This window comes from Eimeria necatrix, genomic scaffold (genome assembly GCF_000499385.1).
Source record: "Eimeria necatrix Houghton genomic scaffold, Enh_scaff16, whole genome shotgun sequence".
Classification (NCBI taxonomy): domain Eukaryota; phylum Apicomplexa; class Conoidasida; order Eucoccidiorida; family Eimeriidae; genus Eimeria; species Eimeria necatrix.
In genome coordinates, this window is record NW_013655000.1 from 196,581 (window position 1) to 217,961 (window position 21,381).

General features: G+C 52.4%; 5 protein-coding genes across 5 annotated transcripts; 1 reads left to right on the forward strand and 4 right to left on the reverse strand.

The window, feature by feature from the left end:
- Nucleotides 1-351: 351 nt before the first annotated feature.
- ENH_00020680 (hypothetical protein, conserved) lies at nucleotides 352-2,016 on the reverse strand (the record flags this gene model as incomplete). Its single annotated transcript, XM_013584470.1, has 1 exon — nucleotides 352-2,016. One exon carries the CDS (start codon nucleotides 2,014-2,016, stop codon nucleotides 352-354), a length of 1,665 nt encoding a protein of 554 aa, XP_013439924.1.
- A 2,750-nt stretch (nucleotides 2,017-4,766) lies between these two features.
- ENH_00020690 (hypothetical protein, conserved) lies at nucleotides 4,767-6,671 on the reverse strand (the record flags this gene model as incomplete). Its single annotated transcript, XM_013584471.1, has 1 exon — nucleotides 4,767-6,671. One exon carries the CDS (start codon nucleotides 6,669-6,671, stop codon nucleotides 4,767-4,769), a length of 1,905 nt encoding a protein of 634 aa, XP_013439925.1.
- A 1,987-nt stretch (nucleotides 6,672-8,658) lies between these two features.
- On the reverse strand, nucleotides 8,659-9,231 carry ENH_00020700 (hypothetical protein, conserved; the record flags this gene model as incomplete). Its single annotated transcript, XM_013584472.1, has 1 exon — nucleotides 8,659-9,231. The coding sequence occupies one exon, from the start codon at nucleotides 9,229-9,231 to the stop codon at nucleotides 8,659-8,661; it is 573 nt and encodes a 190-aa protein (XP_013439926.1).
- A 5,930-nt stretch (nucleotides 9,232-15,161) lies between these two features.
- ENH_00020710 (U3 small nucleolar ribonucleoprotein complex-associated protein, putative) lies at nucleotides 15,162-19,332 on the forward strand (the record flags this gene model as incomplete). Its single annotated transcript, XM_013584473.1, has 8 exons — nucleotides 15,162-15,567; nucleotides 15,800-16,098; nucleotides 16,566-16,637; nucleotides 16,701-16,779; nucleotides 17,004-17,079; nucleotides 17,722-17,977; nucleotides 18,243-18,762; nucleotides 19,145-19,332. The coding sequence occupies 8 exons, from the start codon at nucleotides 15,162-15,164 to the stop codon at nucleotides 19,330-19,332; spliced, it is 1,896 nt and encodes a 631-aa protein (XP_013439927.1).
- Nucleotides 19,333-20,428: 1,096 nt separating this feature from the next.
- On the reverse strand, nucleotides 20,429-21,381 carry ENH_00020720 (hypothetical protein, conserved; the record flags this gene model as incomplete). Its single annotated transcript, XM_013584474.1, has 1 exon — nucleotides 20,429-21,381. A coding segment is annotated over one exon (953 nt), but the record flags the coding sequence as incomplete, so codon positions are not given.

Sequence of the window (21,381 nt, forward strand, 5' to 3'; positions counted from 1 at the left end):
TAAAACTGTCAATGTTGACAATGAAAGTGACTCCTGCTGAGAGCGTTGCTGCAGCAGGTGCTGCATCTATTGCTGTTCACTGCGCCCTGCCCAAGCTCTCTTCACAGCTTGGGATGGCTGGTGACAGAGAAGGGTCGCCAGCGTTTGCATGCAGAGCTCGTACAGCAGCCCATTGTTGCCCACGTCTTCAGAGGCGAAACATAAGCTATAAAAGGAACATGCTCAGACAAATGGCATGCGTCGGTTTTTGTGACTCTGGCCAACCACTTGCTTGCACAGATAAGCTAGCCGAATCCCGATCTGTCCCATCCCCGAAGCCACTTCCCCTAGTGGCTCTTCATACATTCATCTTTAAGATCTATCCAACATTTCTTGAGCTTCCTTAATAGTATCAGTGAGTTCACAGATACATCCGATGACTTCGGGCACTACGTGATCTGGAATATGCCCTTCAGAAACTTGTTGCTGGGCGTCGCTAATTAGGACTTGAGAAAGATTTATCTGCGACGTTATTTGAGCATGTGACGCAGCGGTCGGGGAACTCCTGTGTTGACGCATCATGCTTCTTAATCCCACACTTGCTTGCTGTAGAAGTCCAGCCGGCGAAATGACAGTGAAGCCTGACAGGGTTTCAAATGGAATCACGGGCGACATAGGCCTCACTGGTGAAACAATAGGCGACACATTCGGGCTCGTATATGTAGTGTTAAGCCTCTCTCTAGCAACAGTGAGGGAGTTTTCTAACATCCTCTCGTAAGTGAGTAACACTTGCCGGGGACCCTCCAGACCAGCGTTTCCCATCCACTCCAGCAAAACGCGCAATCCCCCTCCAAAGGAGCCTACGATGCCTATAAATTCGTCAAGCCTTTCCCGTGATTCTTCTGTCCTGCTTTCCTCATACGCGTCTGTGAGAGCTTCCAGGCTGTTTAGCCCCAACTCCAGAGAGGCTGCATGAAAGGCAATGGCGCTCATAGCTGCGTTGTCCTGTCCTGCTGGAGATAGGCCTTCAGTAGCTGGAGAACGGCTTGTAATAAAGTCATTTATAGCACGCATTTCATCCTCGGCCTGGTTTAAATTGTCCATAACACTTTGAAGCGTACTGCTGTCCAGGCCTAAATCGGTCTCAGTCAGTAAAATTCTCGTCCTCGTCATTTCATCCTCAAACATGTTAGAAAGTAGGCCCAGGAACACGATGTGTGAGTTCATAATCTCTTGACTAACTGTTCCTTCTGCATTTTCAGCGCAGCTCAGAGCGTTATCTGCAGCCTGCTGTATTGCTTCAAGCTTGCCAATTTTCGCATGTGCCTGATTCCCATTTGACATATCATGCGCAAGGCTGTCAAAGTACTCAGCTCCAAGTAAGCACCCTGCAACACTTTCTGGCATTGAACTCGAAGGGCTTCCAGGTCTAAAGCTGCTCGTCTCTAAATGCTTTGTTTTTGCTTTCCGTTTTCGTGGAGGAGATGGTGGGGCCTGGACTTCCGAGGAAGTCGATGGCGCAGGAGCTGCAGCGCCAGCCCCTGGCTCAGGCAAAGATGAATCCATGGGCTCACTTGCTGGGAGTTCCTCCTGCTGAGCTCCCTCAGTTCCTAACGGAGCCTCTTCATGGGGTGATTCTTCCCCCAACAGAGGCCCGCTGCCTGCTTCTTGTCCAGTCTCTTCCGTACTTGGGGCTTCCTTAGGTTCTCCTTCTTGCATTGGTTCGCATTCGTCATTATTTTGCTGCTCGCCATCTCCTGAGGGGTTGTCTCCCGGAGAAGAGTTCGCAAGCCTCCGCCAGGCATGTCGGCCAGCAACTCGACGCAAGCCGATGCGGTGAACACATGTGAGGATGAGCAATACTGCAGCAAGTCCAACAAGTGTCGCAATAGATATGCGTAATCCTCGGTGAAGTGCTTGCCGTCTCTTACGTGCTGGCCTCGCATCTTGAAAAGGCACCTCTGCACGTTCCCGTTGGGCTAATGAGACTGTCCCCAGCTCCACCGTGTTGAAGTGTGCGGCCTGAGGCGATGCCATTTTACATCTCTGTGCCGCTGTTCTTCTAGCAATGCAGCGTTTTCGTCCTCACCTTTTCAGGTGACGCCGCTAACCTAATGGAAAAACTGCACTCGTTCCTGGCCAGCCTGCTTGCTACGCTGGAACGCGTTTAGGCCTCGCAAATGCGTGGTCAACGCGTATATTCAATAGTTCTATTCAGAAAACAGTCCATTGATTTTGTTGAGCTTTAGACCTGAAGCTTAGTAAATCTCTGCCAAAGGCCACAGAAGAACCTTTAGAGTGACCAAGAAGGTTCCTCTTGCCCCGGTCCCTCAGAGCAGTTGCAGTGTTCCTGCTAGGCATCTTGTCGCCATGCTTCGACGTAATAAGAAATAGGGAGAGGCTTCGTAATCTTTTGTTTGCTCATATGCTTAATAAATAAGCATTATTTTGAAACACTGAGAAAGCTAGAATCTCTGTGACTCACTCTTGGAAGAAGCCTAACAGGCTTCCACATTTTGCAGCACTGCTTTGTGCGTCGACGTATCAGCGAAGCGCCAGAGTCACTCATCAGTGCTCTCTGAATCTTTCGGAGCTCATCGCATAGCAAAGTAGTGGCACTTAACATAAGGTGGTCTACTTGGGTGAATGGAATCCTTTAAAGGGCAGCGGATGGAGCTCTTGACCAGTGTGCAATGTTCCATTGTCATACTCCCGTGCTGCCTGTGGGCTAGTACGTGTCAAAGGTGAAACACCATTAAGTTCGCCTTTAGATAGCATGTATTTACAATGAGGAGTTATAGGCTTAAACGGGATTTGCACTGTTGCAGAATGAAGTGTATGGTTTGGATGTAATGGTGGGGTCAAACGCTACAATGACTAGGTCACACGGTTCTCCCCTATATTTTGTTTGAAGAGCAACAGAATAACTCCATCTCGTATAGAATTAATAAACAAGTTCGCATTTAACGCCAGAAGTTGCAGCAAGCAGCGACGATGTACATTCACATTGAAGTGCATTGGGGGGCAGTGAGCGATCGTTCATCGGAGGAAGACCGATAGCTCCACCGCGTCATCCATCAGGTCGCCAAACTGCAATATATTTTTGTGAACGACAACAGCAAATAAGCTATGCATTTGTTGTGTAGCTCTCGAAATGTCTCTATGCATTTAAGACCATTTAGACTGTGACCCCCGCGAAGTATGTGATTGTGCAATGCAGGAGCCAGATCCGGATTTAGGCGACAGCATGCGATGCGCTGCTCAATCTTTCACTGCAGTGAACAAGTAGCGTACATGTTAAAATATTGACTGATCGCTGAGCCTCCCGGTAACCCTCAACTAAATCCGTGCTTTTCCGCGGTGCAGCTTACGTGCACGCACACATGAAATTCCTCATGCCACACTGACTGCCAAGAGAGGAACCTGCATACCTTTTCTGCAAGGAAGACTTCACAACAATTCAAGGGAGATATTGTGTGACGCGTATTAGGGCAATCTGCACAGTATCTGTACAATGCACGTCGTACAGAGTCTGCAACTCTCGTGGACTATATGCTGTGTGCAGCTAGCCCGATGGCAAGTGAGGCATGCGGTGCGATGTTCTTACTCCATGCTGCACTCACTGGGGCGCCGACACACCAACTGGAATCCTCGCCTCCCCTCGTGGGCCAAACTGGCTCACCGAATCAAATGCAGCTCCAGGATAATGGCCAAACATTTCTGCATAGCACTCTGTACACAAAATCCCTGCCCTGGCTCCTATGAGTGAACGAGCATGACTAGGGGAACGACGATTGGAAAGCTAGCAATATCAGAGAAACTGCAGTTCGAGATTCATGTGAGGGCGCCGTGCATGGAAGCACACGCTGCGCCAAAAAAGCTTAAATACAACGCTGTAGTCAGCGGGGCTACTGTGTGCATGAATAAGCTTGTGCAGAACAAAGATAATGCGACAGGGGAAGTCCCTGCCACCGCAAGCTTCGTTTTACGACGATCTACACCGCAGGGGTTCCTTAACCTGCAGAACCTATGGTGCATTATTCCCCGCAGCCGTATCTCCGTGCAAAGCCGTAAGCATCCTCAATAGTCATTAAAACCTGTTTGAAATGACAAGAGCAGCGGTAACAAGAGCAGCGACTACTGCTGCATGCGTATATGCAGTGAGCACCATTGCCAAGGCGACAGCTGTGATTCCCTGCCTCCTGTCCAGGCTTCCTTGAAAGTTCCTGAAGGCTGGCAGAATGGCGCCTGCATGTGCATGCAAAGCCGGCTCTGAGATCCATTGATGCTCGCACGTTTGTAAGAACAACAGAGAAGTAGTTTAGTGTGCACCTGCAGAAAAGTGGGCCGGTGGGCCGGCGTTGTCTCTCTTGGCCTTCTACGTGTACGCAGATGAAGAGGCTAAACAACGTTTCGCCCGACCAAATAAGCAAATAAATATCCGCAGCAGCTCTTTGGCACTCCATGTCTTCAGCTTCCAGAGGGACCGAGGCTATGACGAGTCTTCTGTGCAACAAGTGCTTAGATCACGAGCACTCCCAATAGCTTCTGGCTCACGACGACCTGGGCGTCTTTGCCAGAAGCTGCCTCCAAAGTTCAACCAAATACCACGCTGGCGGCGTTTATTTTTGACATTACACGGAGCCCTGCAGCGGCACTTGCAGGGCCTTCCGATTCACGTAGCTTTCCACAATACAACAGCCGAAGCTCGTAGCGAATGCACCAAAGAGTCCGCAGACGGCCGTCTCTCGGACGCTGCTTTGACTCCAAGAACTAGTCTGAGGCCTTTACGGTCGATGAGGTTCCTCTGGATTGGGGCCCTTCTCGAGCAACTCTTCAGCGTTCTCCGCTAAATTCTGCAAAACCTCAGCATAGTTCCGAATCCATTGAGCAGCAGACCTCTGTATTCTTTGTCGTAGGCTGCCCACAAACTCTTGCGTCGTTGAAAGCAAAGTCTTCGCCATATCCACAACCCGACTTAGCGACTTTCTTGCACGAGGACTTGGCGTAGACCCGTAATCCCTCACGGCCATTCCCACCCTCATCACTGCCAACTTCAAGACAAGCACCCGCTTGCCAACGTCGACCTCTTTTTGAGGGATTGGGAAGGGTGGCGGCTCCACATGCGGCCTTCTCTCGGCCTGTTTAGAAGTGCGATCAATGAAACCGTATGCATCTGTAAGATCAACTTTGAGCGAGTCCATGTATTGCCAGACTAATGCTGCTTTGTCAGGCGACAGGCGCAAAGTGCCCTCTGTAAGAAGCAGCCCAGCGCTCTGCATTTCATCTTCCAGTCTGGCTGTTAGCTTCTGCATAAACCATGACAGCGAAACTGAGGCTGGTAAGTCACCTATAACTTCAAGTTCTTCAGCTTCCTCCAGTGTTTCGGCCAGCGCCTCCTTAAGACCCTCCAACTTGAACATTTGGCCTTCTACTGCATTTTCATCGGGTGTCCGGGGCGACGGAAAGTTCAGCGTTGGCCTTTGAGTGGGCAAGTAAGATAGAGCTGCCCCAAGAAGACCCAACGGGCTAGTAAGAGGCCTGGAGAGGTCCTTTAGTGGCCTATCTTCTGGTATAGTGCTCAGATCGCTGGGCTGGCTTGGCTTCGTCAAGAGCCGCATAAGAATACTTTGTTGCTCCTGCCAAAGTTCTGGGAATTCGGCACCAGGCGGCGGAGCTTCCGGTGCAGGTTTCGACGCTTCTCCGCGCTGCCGCTTAATGAGCTCCGGCTCCAAGTGTTTTGTCTTTGCTTTTCTTTTTCGAGGCCGCTGGTCTCCCAGCTCCGGCGACGGAGGAGTTAGGGGCATAGCAAACACATGCGCAGGCCCGGGCTCCGGTCCTGCAGCACCTGCAGCAGCCTCGCCAGCTGCCTGGGAAGCAGAGCCCACTCCAGGGGGAGTTGGCTCCGGGGCTGCAGCCCCCCGCGGCTCTTCTGCGGGCGAGTCCTGAGAAGGCCTCTGTTCTGGCTGTGGTATTCTTATCACGGAGGCCTGCCCTTGTCCTGTCAAGAGGCGAACAAGGGGAGAGTCTCCCGCTGGCTGGCTTTGAGGCGGAGAACCAGGCGCTTCCTCAGTTCCCCATCTACCCCAAGGCTCGTACGGTGGTGTTGGCGGCTCCAAGTGCTTTGTCTTCGCCTTTCGTTTCCTAGGAGGCGAGGTTTGGGGCACCTGGAAAACTGCAGCTTCAGGAGGTGCAGGGCCCGCCTCTGGCTTGGGAGAAGGCTCTGGAGGAGCCTCTGGGGCTGGTGTCTCAGTGCTCTGCGCCGCCTCTGAGGGGGGCTCTTCGCTTGCCGGGGCTTCAGCTGGGACGGGCGCGCCGCCTGCCGCCTCTCCAGCTTCTGCAGCAGCTGGCGTCTCCTGAACTCCCACTGCTGCTGCCACTTCGCACTGTTCACTTTCTCCCGCTTCGCCGTCTCTAGAGGGACTTCCTCCTGAAGAGGATTCGGCGAGCTGCCGCCAAGTGTGTCTGTCTGCAAGGCGACGCGAGCTGATGTGGTGAGCACATAAGAAGACCAGCACGGCTACACCGAGTGAGACGAGAGCCAAGATGGTTCCGCGCAGCGCACCATGGGGTGCTTGCCGTTTGCGAAGTGCGGGACTTACACCTTGTAGAGGCGGCTCTGTAAGTGTCGTTAGTTCTGGGAAAGCCGTTCCCCCCTCCTCCTCGATGTCACGAGCTTGTCGGGTGATCATATTTGGGACCCCTTCTCCACTCTATCTTCAGTAATGCTGCTCTTTCACTGCTTATGTTCCGGTCAACGCCACTGATACTCTAGGAACAGAGATCTGACTTCCCCAGCCGCGCTTAATTTATCGCGCCAACCAGCGGAAGCTCAGGATTAAATTGCAATTGTATCGTTCGCGTCATATACATAGGATTCCTTGCTTTACATGAAGCTATTGCAAAAATTAGTTGGTGTTTGCCTTGGACTGCGACGCGTTGTTTCTTGAACGAGCAACCTGCTGCCACGCTGTTGCTAGATCGAGCCTCGGGCTCAGGAACGACTCGGCCGAGGCGTCAGTGTTCCCCGCTTGCTAAAGCTCCACAACTGTAAAGTGCAATTTCACTGATTATTAAAATTAAAAATCGTGCCATTATTTGCGCTGAAGAAGCTCAACGATGGGTGGATATCTGCACGTTCTCGTACCCACAAGTTCATCAACACTGCATCACAATCCCACATTCACCCATAACTAATCCAAATTGGCACCTTGCACATGGAAAGCTGTGGAATTTTCGTATGATTAACAGCAAAAAAACCGTAAGTAGTGCTCCAAGTCATTGTGATGGGCCTGTGGGGTGACGAAGCATTCGCCCCGAAGCATTGCTCCTGCTAAGAGAAACCTGAAGACGAGATGCACATCCATCTGTACTGGCAACGTGGTACTGCTCTGGGCATAATTTAACAGTGCCACCGGGGCTGGAGCGCCAGTTAACTTAGAAAGGACCTGAGACTGAGACGCAGTCGGCGCCACTTCAATGCCGAAACGCGGTGGTGTTCGCGTCCCGTCGTTTCTGCCCGGCTGGCATTAATTTCCGCCGATTTTTGGTTTATTTAAAGAACCCGCGGAACTTGAAAATTGTCTACTCAGTCTGTTTGGGTGCGAGTGCTAGAAGCACCCTTCCGAAAGGAAAAATCGAAAAGAAGCAGAAGGCTCGTCTTAAGAGGCGTGCAAAAGTCGGACCAATACAAATAAGACTACATCACGTGCCAGGCAGAGTCTCTGCCCAGTTTGACCGTGTGAACTGCTACTTTATGTGGATCTGGCCTACCTGACACATTCACAATGGGAACACTTGCTCGTTAAAACGACACAGAAAAGCACACCGTAAGACTTTGTCGTGAGAAACCAAGTATTTAAGAAGACTACTATTGGCTGTCTGCTACGCTAGTACACGGAACCGCACCACATTTTCATCTGGTCACTTCCACATATTGTTGTCAATCAACAAAGCTGCATATAACTCACATTAAGGCTGTACTTCGACCGCGGCCGCCTCGCTGCCCTTGCTATATCAGCAGCGCCGGGCTGCCTCCAGCAGGTACATCACTGCAGCGACTCGGTTGCACCAAAAACGCGTTCAGATCCCAAACAGCAGCGTAAAGAAACAGGCTCGGCCCAGCGCGTCCCTCTGCTGCTGCTAAGAGCAGTCCACGGATTCCTCGCAGACGGTTCCACGACGGCTTCTGCCGAAATGCTCGTCTGTGCAGCTTCTTCCTACTGCCTTTGCAGCTGGAGGCACTCTCCAAGCCCGTGCTGACAGTGCACAAAAATGCGGGAACAAGCAGATAGCACGATCACCAGGAAAAGCAAGCACGAGCCAGGGGCCTCATGACTGTGAAGATGCGCCACAAAGCGCCCCCGGAGTTCGCAGCTGGTGGCCGGCCCACAGGGGCAAAGGAAGCCGCAGTTCTTTTGGGGCTGCCGTAGGAAAGAAGCGAGGGGAAACTTCATCGCAATCATGAAAAAGACTTCAAGTCTCGCAGCTGCAGAACACGCTCACGGGCATGTGTCAAGACAAAGTCCGCAGGAACTCCTCCAGTGCGGCTTCTTGTGTTTTGGCTGCTGTTCAGAATGCAGCGAAACCGTTGCACGTGGGTTTCGCTGCGCCGGGCGCTGGTGGGGAAATGCTGCACCAGCTTTCCCTGAACTTGTCTAAAGGTGCTTGTGTTCACTTTCAGCTTTTGCGCTGCAGTGCAGCGCTCAAAGCCGAGCTCGCGGCCGAGCATTTCTCGCCTAATCTGTAGACTGCATCTCTCAGCTTCTCCACCGAAACGCTGTTTCTGCCCACGCCCGGGGTGGCCAGCACGCCCCAAGCTTGCTGCACCCATATGCCGGCATCTCGGAGCTTGTCAGTGAGGTCGAGGCGACTCTCTTCACTTTCCGAGGAAAGGAAGCCCTGCAGCGCCTTCCCAAGCCCCGTGGTGGCGCTTTGAACGCGAAGAGTGAAAAAGATGAGAGCATCCACCATAGTTGAAGTGGGCTCTTCCTGGGGAGGCTCCTCGCCGAAAGCGTTTGCATATGCAGTCAGGACTCCAAAGGCAACATCGAGGGTTGTTTCTGATGCGATCTGGGACTCCAACCATGTGCGCCGCCCCTGGGTGCCAAGACTGCCACAGTTCTTGTAGAATTCTTCTGTGCTTTGTTGTGCAAAAACCTGGAAAGCCACAAACAGCGATTTGCAGTGTCCGAAGAGAGGAGAAGACGCGACCCAGTCATCAGCCAGCTCTTGAAGTGCCTCGCGCAGCATATCGCCCAGCAGCTTCGTGGTTTCCGTCCATTCCCGCATCGCCGCCGCGGCTGCGCGCCGAGACGCTGCTGTGACGACTCGAGAACCCAACCCCAATTCGTAAGGGCTCCCGTCTGGAGAATACAGCGGAGTCGGCGGCGAGCTTCCCTGCTGCATGCACGGACTGGACTGGCGGGGGTGGCGGCCGAGCACTCCATCTGGACTGGTAGTATCAACTGAGGACTGGCGAGAGAGCGCCGAGTTGTCGCTGCTGGGTGTTGTCGGCGTGCTCCCCGGCGAAACGAACTGACTCACATGCAGGGAGTTTTCAACGGGCGATCCTGCACGTCCAGGCCCGAGCTGGAACTGCTGGTAGTCGCCCGGAAAGTAAGGAAAGGAGGGGTGAACACCGTCAGGCGGACTATCTCCCTGCAAATATACATCCATTTGCGGTGTTTGGCCGCCGGATGACAAGTCGAGGTAAATGTCAACTGCCTGTTTCGCAGGCATTCCCGCAGAGGCGGGCGCGTGGGCGTTGCCATTGGGGGGGGTAGTTGGTGCGCTTCTGGCTTTGTAGTGCACTCCGCGCTCTCCTCCCTGTCCTCCAGGATTTAATTTCAAATAAAGTCGAAGTGTCGCTTCTTCTCCTGGGAAGGCGTGATCGCCCGCAGGAGTTGCCGGCGCGCTGATGGACTGAATGCGCACAGTCTGCTTTTGGCTCGCCTCCCCGCCAACTTCAAGTGTCAGTAGTGGCTGCTGAACTCCCCCTGCAAACGCAGACCCGCTGAGAGGATCAGCTGCAGAGGTGGAGGCCTCGCTAAAGGGCTGGAGGCTGGCCTGCCTGCGCGGCCCGGGGGGGCGCCGGGGGCACTCCCCTGCTGATCCGCCGCAGAGGGCTCCGGAAATGGTTTGATAGGCTCTTTCTAAAGGCCGCAAAGGCCCGTTCGAAGGACGTTTCACTGTTTTCGGAGCGTCTGGGAGCTGCGTTTTCGGACTTGTTTCTGGAAGCTCTGGCGGAAGTATGTCATCTTGAGGCTCCTCTGACTCTTCAGGGGCCGCCTGCTCGCTCTCTGGGGACTCTAGGCTTTCCGTAACCTCTTTGTTTGGCGCGCGCGGCCCCAGGGCACTGCAGAGGTCCTTCTCCTCCGACTCGCTACCTCCACTCGACAGGTCGCTCTCCTCTGCCAAATGCCGTAGGCTTGCAGCTCCTGAGCGCCTCGATTTGATCCACTGTGAGCAAAGGCCCACTAAAAACACAAGAGCGAGGGCTACTACAACACTAACTTGGGCCTCAACTCCCGTGGGGACCGAGATCTTTCTTGGCACTATAGGATCGAAGAAGCTAAACGACGGAACTGCGGTCCTAATAGTGTGCGACTCATTGAGCACTTCCATCTCAGGAGGCTGCTGTTCTTTCTTCATGCTTTCTAATCCATTGGAAGTTGTGACAGGTTCCGCCGTTCTGGGGGTTTTTCTTTCCAATAAAAAAGCGCGCAGGAAAAGCACAAGCAGCGGACCAAAGTGCGCCCGAGGGAGCGCCTCAAGGCTTGAAACACCCCGCCTGATACTCAAATCAATGAGAAACCGCTGCTTGACTTTTTAAAAGTAGAGTAGAATACACTAAGTTGTGCGCAAACTCGCCCTGTTCAACATCACAAGATCTGCAATTGGAGGCGTTCGGGTCCCTCACTGAGGTCTGGCCCACATAGCCAGTAAATTTTGACCATAATTGCTTATTATTTTCTATAAAATCGAAAACCATAAAAAGTGGGGACGTTTTATTGCTGCTTTGCGTTGAAGTGATGCGCTGCTGATAAGCTGAGATCAAATGCGTTGCTACTGCTGAATACTCTCAGTGCCCTCTTTGACGGGTGCCAGCCCCAAAGAAATTTCCAGTGTCACAATAAAGATGTGAAGAACAATAAGTAAAAATTCAAAGAAATCAGGGTGTTCTTGAGGCGAAAATTTCCAGCTCCTCTCGCTCAAGCGCATTCCTGCATTTTGCACACAGCCGGTGTATCGTGGAGCAGCGCCGTGCCTACTGCCAGTAATGCACTCAACTGGCATTGCACAACTTAAAAAATTGTTCCAATTACGAATTTCCCGATGCACTTTTTCTATTACAAGCCTATAATTCCTTTATGGGAAGTTTGTGTGCAATGTGGTCACGAGCGCAGCACTTAACCGTTCCTCCCAGCCAACCAACGAGCAGTCCTTCTTTGGAGTGCGGGCGCAAACACTCGACTTGTTTCCCCCTTTTGAGATAATGGTATTCTAGTAACTCGATTAATTAAGATCATTTTAATCGAGTTCCTTGTGACTCTTGAGCCTAATAGTGCCACCTGGGGTACCAGTGCACAAAGATCGGATCAATGGAAAATCGGAATACAGTTGTTGCGACTGAACGAAAGTTCACGCACACTTCCAAAGGTACCTGCCCGTGAACCATCACAGAACAGTGTGACGGGTTTATTTCGTTGAGTATCGAAGTATGGTGTGACGTCCTTTAAGGTTATCTCAAGACATCCGTGCCCCAGCATAGTGAAAGATTCGGCGAAGTCCGCCCGCTGGCTGGGGACGGGCATGAGCTAAGTATAGAGACATATATCAACAGTAAAATAAATCGGCTTTAGAAAGTTCTAAGGATACTATAGTGCCTAGAAATCCTCCAAATAATTGTCTACCCTGGTGAGGGGTCACTACATTCAACACACACCCCCATAATTAGTGCAAAGACAAAGGAAGCCAGTGCTGAATCATTGGGAAGAATTCTAAGGAGCTCCAAAATGCTTTCCTTTGCATTCCATTGCTGGCAAGACAATATGTGTAGGAATACGGAGCATGGGGCTGTGCTTTCTGCGGCCAATTTCGCACTTCGTGCGCAAACCTGGAGGGTATCATGCTTCGCTAACAATGGCAATTTCAATTCCTCTCATATCATCCTATAGCGGCCATTAATTACTTCAAATGGTGCCTTTCGCGCTCCGAGAACTAGAGTTGATGGCCTTTGAGGCTCAAGCTCGTGGCGTTTCCCCAAAGTCCATTGTTAGCAAAACTCGCAAAAATTATAATAACATTCTACATTATCTGGCTCTCCGTGTCCCGCTTAGTTCTTTAGCTAAGGCCTAATGGGCGGGCTTGTTTCAACTTTCCTCTAAATTGTGGGTTTGCGTAGTTCTTTGGCGTACATCGCCTGGTACATTTTTGTGTTGCAGTGGCGGATAGAATGTGGACAAACGCAAATAAAAAACCTTGGAAAATGCTCCTACTACTATTTTCACCTTGCACATTCTGCTTACGGCCCAAATATTTGCCTTCTTCAGAGCTGATATTACAGATCCACCCCATAAAGGGAAAATATTTTCAGGACTCTGAAAATATTTTCCCTTTATGGGGCTGAAGCACACTCATGTTGATTTCTATAAGGCACTTATTTCCTGTAATAGTGGAGCATAGCGAAGGGGCAGCAGCAGCTTTGCAGTACGCATAGGCAAGAGGTTCTTGTATTCACGTATTTAAGGGTTTGCGTGCACCGACTGCGCTTCATAAACACTAAATAGGCCAACAGCTACAAGATCCTCAGTGACAGTTGAAAACTGTGAATGATTAAGGGCCACTGAGTGTTCCTGAAGCTTTTAAGTGCAGCAAATAAACTCAATTGAATTAACTTGAGACTGTTCAGCGGCGCTGGCTGTGTTGGGCGTCGATAAGGCAATAAGGTTTCCCCAGAGAAACGGCAAAGTCCAGCAACAGAGCTGCACTGGGCTTCTTCTCCTCCTTTGTTGGCTGCTGAAACAAAACTCGAGTTTCTTAGATTCCTGAGTACTAATTTTCGAATTCGATAGGCACTTCACCGCGAATATTTCCTCAATCAAGGATTATTTAAGAGCATATAAGTACTTTTCCCTCAATTGCTTCCTTATTTAGTAGCGGCTCCTTTCTGCCAGGCAGCATATGCGGCTGCGGGATTCAGGTTCTGCAAACCCCTAAAGCACAGGAGATTTCGATCCGCCGGCGTTATTAAAAAAACGATGTAAGGCCCTGTTTCGGTAAGTAAAATAGATGGGCCAGATCACTTCCACTTTTTCTGGAAGCTACGGCTGAGGGCACAACAAGGTCTGGTATTTTGTTGCTCGCACAAGACAGCATTTGTTTTATAAACCCCACGCAGCTCAATGTAAACGATAATACTTTTCAAGTTTCTTCATGCTGTTTGGTCTAGAGTGCTGCCAGTTCTTTTCTTGTCTTTCCAAAGAAAACGAGTCAGTCTGGAACTGCTACTTAAAGGTATGACAACTTTTCACTGAAGTCAGGGCTAGCAGGCGAGATTTGCGTTATCAAATGCACTTGACTTGAATAAAGGGCCCTCTGAATTTACAAAATGAATTCGTCGACAACAATGTGAGAGCTCTAGAGGAAGTGCAAACATAACTCAGCACTAGCATTCGGAAACTAATTCAAGCCAAACGCTTTCCAAATGCTGTTTCCGTGCTCCATTGTTTTGCGAAACTCTACACTCAGAAAAATTGAATTAAAAGAGCATTTTGGGGCTTGTCTGTAGACCTGAACATTGAACGAGTACTTCCTGCCCCAAGCATTCGCCTGCAGGCTTCGCGCAGCCTATTAGCCCTCTCAGCAAGATCTCTTTGAAACATCTTTTGCTTCTTTGTTCCATTTCTCTGAATAGTTTGTTCCAAAGGGAAGAAGAAAGCCACTTTCGTCAGCCACAGTGCACAAGAGGGACTTGGGGTCTCAGGCGTGCCCCCGAATATTAACCCCGATTCGAAAGACTTTTCAGGATTTTAAATGCAAAAACTGAGTTGCATTACACTGTTAATGCAATGTTTTGGCTTTCTCAGAATTTTACTGCAATATTTGGGCTTTTAATTGCACTTTTACTGCAATATTCGAGCCTTATCGATGCTTAGATTACCAATCGGAACAGGCCTTGTGACCTCCACCAAAGGGAAACATTTCCAGCACTTCGCACCAAGTGCTTGGCTGAACTTAAGGGCAACTTAGAAGTAAATATTTACAGAACAATTCATGGCCATAATTGGCCTTCAAAGCAGATCTACTTTAAGTTCTTTTGAGAAACTTTAAAATGATGCGGGACCTCCGCAGCAGCTACTGCGTGCTTAGCGCCGCTGTGTTAGTTTTGGTGGCTAAGTTTACTGTCATTGTACAACAAAAAAGTATAAGAGGCCATGCTGGGGTCCAACAGGCTAAAAGTAAGTCTTCGGGATTTACCCCGCAGCTCAAAGCTGTAAAGTGCAGCACAACTTTCAAGTCCAGTTCACTTTGCTGCACAGCACGCAGTTTGTGCCTTTTGAAATCAACTTACTTGCTGATATCCTAAACCTTAAACTCTAAACCCTAAACCCTAAACCCTAAAACCCTAAACCGTAAACCCATGAATGAGCTGTTTGTCCGCAGCACTAACTTCCGCGCACAATCTGCGATAAATCCTGCTCCGCGTTTCTGTATCAGCTTTTTCTATAATCCAGCATTATAGTGTGCAGCTCTGCATGCACTTAGTGCTGCTTTTAAGCGGTGGTTTGGTGCAGTGCCCTTAAGACTCCAGGAGCGTTCGCCTGTGGGGCGGCGCGTGAGAAGGAAACTCCCGGCGCTCGCGATGCTGCTGAATGCAAACACAGTGGAAATGAGCTAAATTAAATGAATTGCAAAACAGAAAATGTGGGAGAGCAGCAGATAGTTTGAGTTCAAGCCGCAGCAAGTTCTGCATGCGCGTTTGCAAGGCAGCCAGCGGCGAAATCGAGAGCAGGCAGCCCGCGAGTTTCCGCGAGAAGCCCTTGCGGATAACCCCCCAGTGAAATATGTTTTAATTTGGGATTTTGAAATGAAAAGTTAATAAAAGCGTCGCGCCGAAGGGGAGTCCGCGCGACTGACACACAGCCGCAGCAGAATCTGAATCGACCGCCGCAGCCAACATGAACGGCAGACGGCGGCTGCGGCCCACCGGGCCCGACACCCGGCGATCTTCTCGCTTTTCGCAATCTTCATCTTCAGCTGCAGCAAAAAGGAGCCGCGGGGGCGCTGCTGGCGGCGGCGAAGGCCCCAGCGGCCCCCCCGCGGCCGCCCGCAAGCGCCCGCGATTCGAAGACGAAAATATTGAATCGGACTCTGCCTCTGGCGTGGAAAGCCCCCCTTCGACTGACAGCGAGTCTGAAGATGGTGAGAGCTGCAGATCCGCGGCAGCAACCGCGGCGGCCCAGTGGTCGCCGCTGCGGCCAAAAGCTGCATTCTGCGCTGCTGCAGCTGCAGCAGCAGCTGCAGCAGCAGCTGCAGCAGCAGCTGCAGCAGCAGCAGGTGCAGCAGCAGCAGCTGCGCGGAGGTGTTGCGCGAGTTTCTGTGCATTTCTTGAGTTGCTGCGTTCAACAGCGTGTCTTCTTCTTGGCGCTTTGTGCCAATTCTTCGTGTCATCCCCCGTGCGTGAAGCGGCATTTTCTCGAGTTTCCGCCTCGCACATTTCTGCTGCTGCTGCTGCTGCAGCAGCAGCAGCAGCAGCGCGTGGAGGCGCAGCAGAGGCGCGAATCCCGGGTCCTTCTGCTGCGTGCTGCGCATGCAGGTGCAGCAGCAGGGGAAACAGCGGACGAGGCGCGGCTGCGGGTGGCTCGGGCGTATCTGCGGGAGCTGTCTGCTGCTGCTGCTGGTGCTGGTGCTGCTGCTGCTGCTGCTGCTGGGCGGTCCCAGGGACTTGAAGCAGACCCGGCCTTCGGCTCTGGCAGCAGCAGCAGCAGCAGCAGCAGCGAGAGCGAGGGGCCCCGGGGGCCCCCCGAGGACTCCGAAGAAGAAGACCCTTTTGAATCGGAGACAGAAAAGGAGAAGTTGGTGGAGACCCTCAAGAGCCGCAAGCAGCAGCAAAAGGTCCGAGCTGCTGCTGCTGGCTGCAGAGTCTTGCTGCTGTTCTTTTGCTGCTTCTTTGGCCTTTTTGTCTTTTATTTTGCCTCTTTTCAAGTCTTTTTGTCTTTTATTTTGCGTGCAAATGTTATTTTAGATTCTTTTTATTCTTTTTCTTTTTCCATTCTGGTCTTCTTTTGCCCCACTTGATTTTGTTTTCTGCACTTAATTCTTCTTTTTGCAATTCCGTTTTCTTTCCCTCCTTCCATCTCCTTCCCATTTGCTCCACCCTTCTCCTGATCACCCTCTAACCGCCAGGGTTTAGGGTTTAGGGTTCAGCGTTTAGGGCCTAGGGTTTAGGGTTTAGGGTTTAGGGTTTAGGGTTTAGGGTTTAGGGTTTAGGGTTTAGGGTTTAGTGGGGGTTTAGGGTTTAGGGTTTAGGGTTTAGGGTTTAGGGTTTAGGGTTTAGGGTTTAGGGTTTAGGGTTTATGCAGGGCGCGGGAAACACCCCCGCGTTGGTGAACAGTTTGTTGACTTCGCTGTGCAACATTTCGCCCTTCTTTAGGGTTTAGGGTTTAGGGTTTAGGGTTTTAGGGTTTAGGGTTTAGGGTTTAGGGTTTAGGGTTTAGCTTGCGCAGGCCTTAGCTGGCTCCCAAGTTCGCCGCGTGGCCCAGACGCTGCGGCTGCGGGACTTGGGATTTTTCAAAGGTCATAAACTGCCAGTGACTTCAGTGGCTTTGCCTGGGGAGGGGCCCCCCAGGTGTGCATACACCGGAGGCAAGGACTGCTGCGTCCTCCGTTGGGACCTCCAGACGGGTCAGAAGTTCATTTTTAAGGGTCGCCGCAACTCTTTTGCGGCTTCCTGGCCTTCGGGGGGCCCCCGGGGGCCCCCCAGGGGCACTTCCGCGCGGTCTTGAGCGTTTGCGCCACAGAAGATGACCGGCTCTTCTTTTCCGGAGGCGCCGACCATGTGGTCAAGGCCTGGGACCCGCGGGCCTCCAACTGCAGGTGCATGCGCTTTGCATGCGCTTTGCATGCGTTTTGCATGCGTTTTGCATGCGCTTTGCATGCGTTTTGCATGCGTTTTGCATGCATGCGTTTTGGGGCTTTTTGCAAGAGTTCTTTGAATGAGCTTCGGGCTTTTCTCTGGCTGGCGTTGCATTGGCTGTTCTTTTGTGGCCTCATATATATAATATATATATATATAATATATATATATATATATTATATATTATATATATATCTGTATATTATTAATGTTGTGTGCATACGTACATGAATGTATACTAATGTACTTACGTATTTGCATGCATGTATACACACACATATATATAATAATACATGAATTAATATATATATATAGTAATATATATATATATATAGTAATTATATATATATATATATAGTAATATATGTGCAGTACTTACATGGTAGTATCTGTATAATGCAGTGTACGTACAGTATATATTATATAAATGCATATAGTGTACATACACACAAACACATGGGAGCAGCTTGCTGGCCTAAATGGACCTTTAGGTGCCGTCTAAAGTTGATAATTAAAACTGCAAGCATTCAAAAAGATATAAATGAGTCAATCTGCTGCTGCTGCTGCTGCTGCTGCTGCTGCTGCTGCTGCTGCTGCTGCAGGTGCGCGTTTGAGCTGCGGGGCCACCGGGGCCCTGTGAACGGGCTGAGCCTGAACGGGGGCCCCCTGGGGGCCCCCGACGAAGACAGTCCTTTGCTGAGTTGCAGCGAAGACAAAAGCATCAAAAGTTGGAATCTGATTTCCCGATTGGCTTCCAACCACTTTTATGGCCACACTGCAGCAGTCAACTGTATAGACACCCTGCAGCCCAACAAGCCCCTCACTGGCGGCAGCGACGGCACTCTCAGGGCCTGGAAGGTACGCCGAGCCAAACCACCAGCAGCAGCAGCAGCAGCAGCAGCAGCAGCAGCAGCAACGTGCAGCAGCAGCAGCAGCAGCGCGGCCAGCCTGTGCGGCTTGCTTCCTGTTTGTGTGTCTTGCTGCTGTGTTCGCTTTGAGTCTAAATAGCTGGCATGAAGTCATATGCCCCTCCTTTCGAACGGTCTAGGGGTGCTGAACCGCCAAGCCCTGCTGCTGCTGCTGCTGCTGCTGCTGCTGCTGCTGCTGCTGCTGCTGTGCGCAGCTGGTGCAGGACACGCACCGGGCGTTTCCGTCTCTGGGGTCCTGCGTGGACTCCGTGGCTTGTTTGTCTCCTTCTTTGTTTGCCTGTGGGGCCCAGGGGGGCCTTTTGGCTCTCTTCAGCAGCAGCAGCAGAAGGCCGCTGGCCTGCGTGCGCGCGGGCCGCCCGGGTGTCTGTACACCGCAGCAGCAGCAGCAGGCCGCGGCCACACCGCAGCAGCAGCAGCAGCAGCAGCAGCAGCCGGGCGCCGCCAAGCCCCAGCAGCAACCGGGACTCCGCACGCCGCAGCAGCAGCCGGCTGTCCGAACACCGCAGCAGCAGCCAGGTGTCCGTACACCGCAGCAGCAGCCAGGTGTCTGTACACCGCAGCAGCAGCCAGGTGTCTGTACACCCCAGCGGCCACTCAGAGCCGCGGGAAACCCCACAGGCGTTTCCGCCCTCTGCGCTCTGCCGGGCACTGACGGCCTTTTGGTGGGCACTGAGGCCGGCACTTTGCAGCTCTGGGAGGCTGCGCAGCGAGACAGTACGCGCTGCTGCTGCTGCTGCTGCTGCTGCTGCTGCTGCTGCTGCTGCTGCTGCTGCTGCAATGCTGCTGCTGCTGCTGCTGCTGCTGTTGTTGTTTGGGGGTTGGGGAGTTGCCGCAGCCGGCGGCGCTGGGCTGGGTGGGGGCTGCCGAGTCTTTTTATTGAAATGGTTTTATTTATTGTCTCAGTGAGCTGCAGCTTTGATGCTTTATTTATAAATTTAAGGTTGTGTGTTTTGATTTCTTTTTAAATTTATTTTATCTATTTAAGGAGTCAATGATTGTACGATTTGGGCCTCCCTCCGGCGCCCCACTGACCGCTTTTGCTGCTGCTGCTGCTGCTGCTGCTGCTGCTGCTGCTGCTGCTGCTGGGTGTGTGCAGAGGGCGGCGTGCTGCGGGCTGTGGAGGCAGCAGGCGTGGCTGTGGGGGGCTCCGTGGCAGCAGTGGCACTTTCTGCTGCTGGAGATTTCGCAGTTGCTGCTGTCAGCAGCGAAAGCCGACTCGGCCGCTTTTTCAAAAGTGATGGCGCAAAAAACGGAATTCGGCTGCTGCGTCTGGAGGCCGCCTGAGGTGTACAGACACCCGGTGTACAGACACCCGGTGTACAGACACCCGGTGCACAGACACCAGCTGTAGTGACACTTCAATTTCCAATTTGGCGGACATTCTCTGCAAAACAACTACCTCTGTACACTGCAACAATTCAGGTGTACGTACACTGCAGATCTCCAGGTGTACGTACACTGCAGCTCTTGAGGTGTACGTGTACTATTTGATGTGTACGTACACTGCGCTTCTCGAGGTGTTTATGTGCACTGGAGTTGCTGAGGTGTACGTACACTGCAGCTCTTGAGGTGTACGTACACTGCAGCTCTTGAGGTGTACGTACACTGCAGCTCTTGGGGTGTACGTACACTGCAGCTCTTGGGGTGTACGTACACTGCAGCTCTTGGGGTGTACGTACACTGCAGCTCTTGGGGTGTACGTACACTGCAGTTTTTGAGGCGTGCATGCACACCAAGTTGCTGAGGTGTACGTACACTGCAGTTGCTGCGGTGTACATACACTGCAGCTGCTGAGGTGTACGTACACTGCAGCTTTATCACGTCTGTTTGCTGCCTAACTCTTCGGCATTTTTGTCAGCTGCGGAAGACAAAAGACAAAAACAAGTCCTAATTGCTGCTGCAGCGGGTCCAAAGCAACAGACGCGGTTGCCACCCATTCCACAGCTCTTTTGTTGTTGTTGCTGCTGCTGCTGCTGCTGCTGCTGCTGCCGTTGCTGCTACTGCCGTTGCTGCTGCTGCCGTTGCTGCTGCTGCAGTGGCAGCGCAGAGGGGGTCCTGGGAGCAAAAGAGCTGTGCGTATAGAGAAGCAGCGGCCCGAGAACCTAAAGCACAGGGCTTAAAGTTTAGGGTTTAGGGTTTAGGGTTTAGGGTTTAGGGTTTAGGGGAAGCTGCCTATAGAGGGTTGAGGGTTTTTCCCCTTTGGCGGCGAACTCTTGTGCTCAGTTGGCACAGAAGAATCGGATTTCTCGGAATTGAATTTGTTCGAGGGTTTAGGGTTTAGGGTTTCGGTCGCAGAGCTGGAGAGTACCCAGCAGCAGCACCAGCAGCAGCAGCAGCAGCAGCAGCAGCAGCAGCAGCAGCAGCAGCAGCGGCAGCAGCTTCAGATCCAGAAGTAGCGGTACTGCTGCCGCGCCTTTCTGCGCAGCTCTGCGCTGCACCAAAGACACTCGAGGGCCCTCGGGGGCAGCAAATGGAGCAGCTCGGTGAAGCTGAGGGCCTCTGGGGCCCCACAGCGGTGTCTGCTGCAGCTGCTGCTGCTGCTGCTGCTGCTGCTGCTGCTGCTGCTGCTGGGGCTGCGCCTGCGGGCGCTGCTGCAGCAGAGCCCGAAGAGCGCGTCTGCGAGGGCGCCCTGCGCTGCGTCTGCGGTGTCTGTACACCAGAGCTGCCGAAATGCTGCTTTGTCAATCTTTTCACTTTTCGGAATTTTTTCTTTTTCAAAAATTTGCTGCAGCAGCGCCTTCAGCTCCCCACAGGCTCTCTTCAGAGTCGCTATGTCTTCCTCCAGCTCCAGGCAAACGCACTGCAGCTGCAGCGCCTCCTGCGCCCCCAAACCCTGCTGCTGCTGCTGCTGCTGCTGCTGCAGCTGCTGCTGCTGCTGCTGCTGCGGCTGGGGGTGCTGTTCTGGCTGCGGCGGAGGGACTCGCTGCTGCGCTGCTGCTTCGGCTCCCGTGGGCAGCCCGCGGGAGCGAGGCCTCTGCAGCAGCAGCTGCTGCTGTTGCTGCTGCTGCTGCTGTTGCTGCTGCTGCTGCTGTTGCTGCTGCTCTGAGGTAGAAGTGAGGGGATCGCCCAACGGGGAGACGCCGCTGCTGCTCTTCTCCTGCGATTCCGCTTCCGCGTCGCTTTGGCTGTCGCTGCTGCTGCTGCTGCTGCGGCTGCGGCTGCTGCTGCAGCTGGCGCAGTTTGCTGCTGCATGCGCGTGCTTGCTGCTGCTGCAGCTGGCGCAGTTTGCTGCTGCATGCGCCTGCTTGCTGCTGCTGCAGCTTCTCCCGCTTCTTGTGTCTGTGAGCGCCTGCGGCCTCGCCGCCGCCCGCGCTGCCGCTGCTGCTGCTGCTG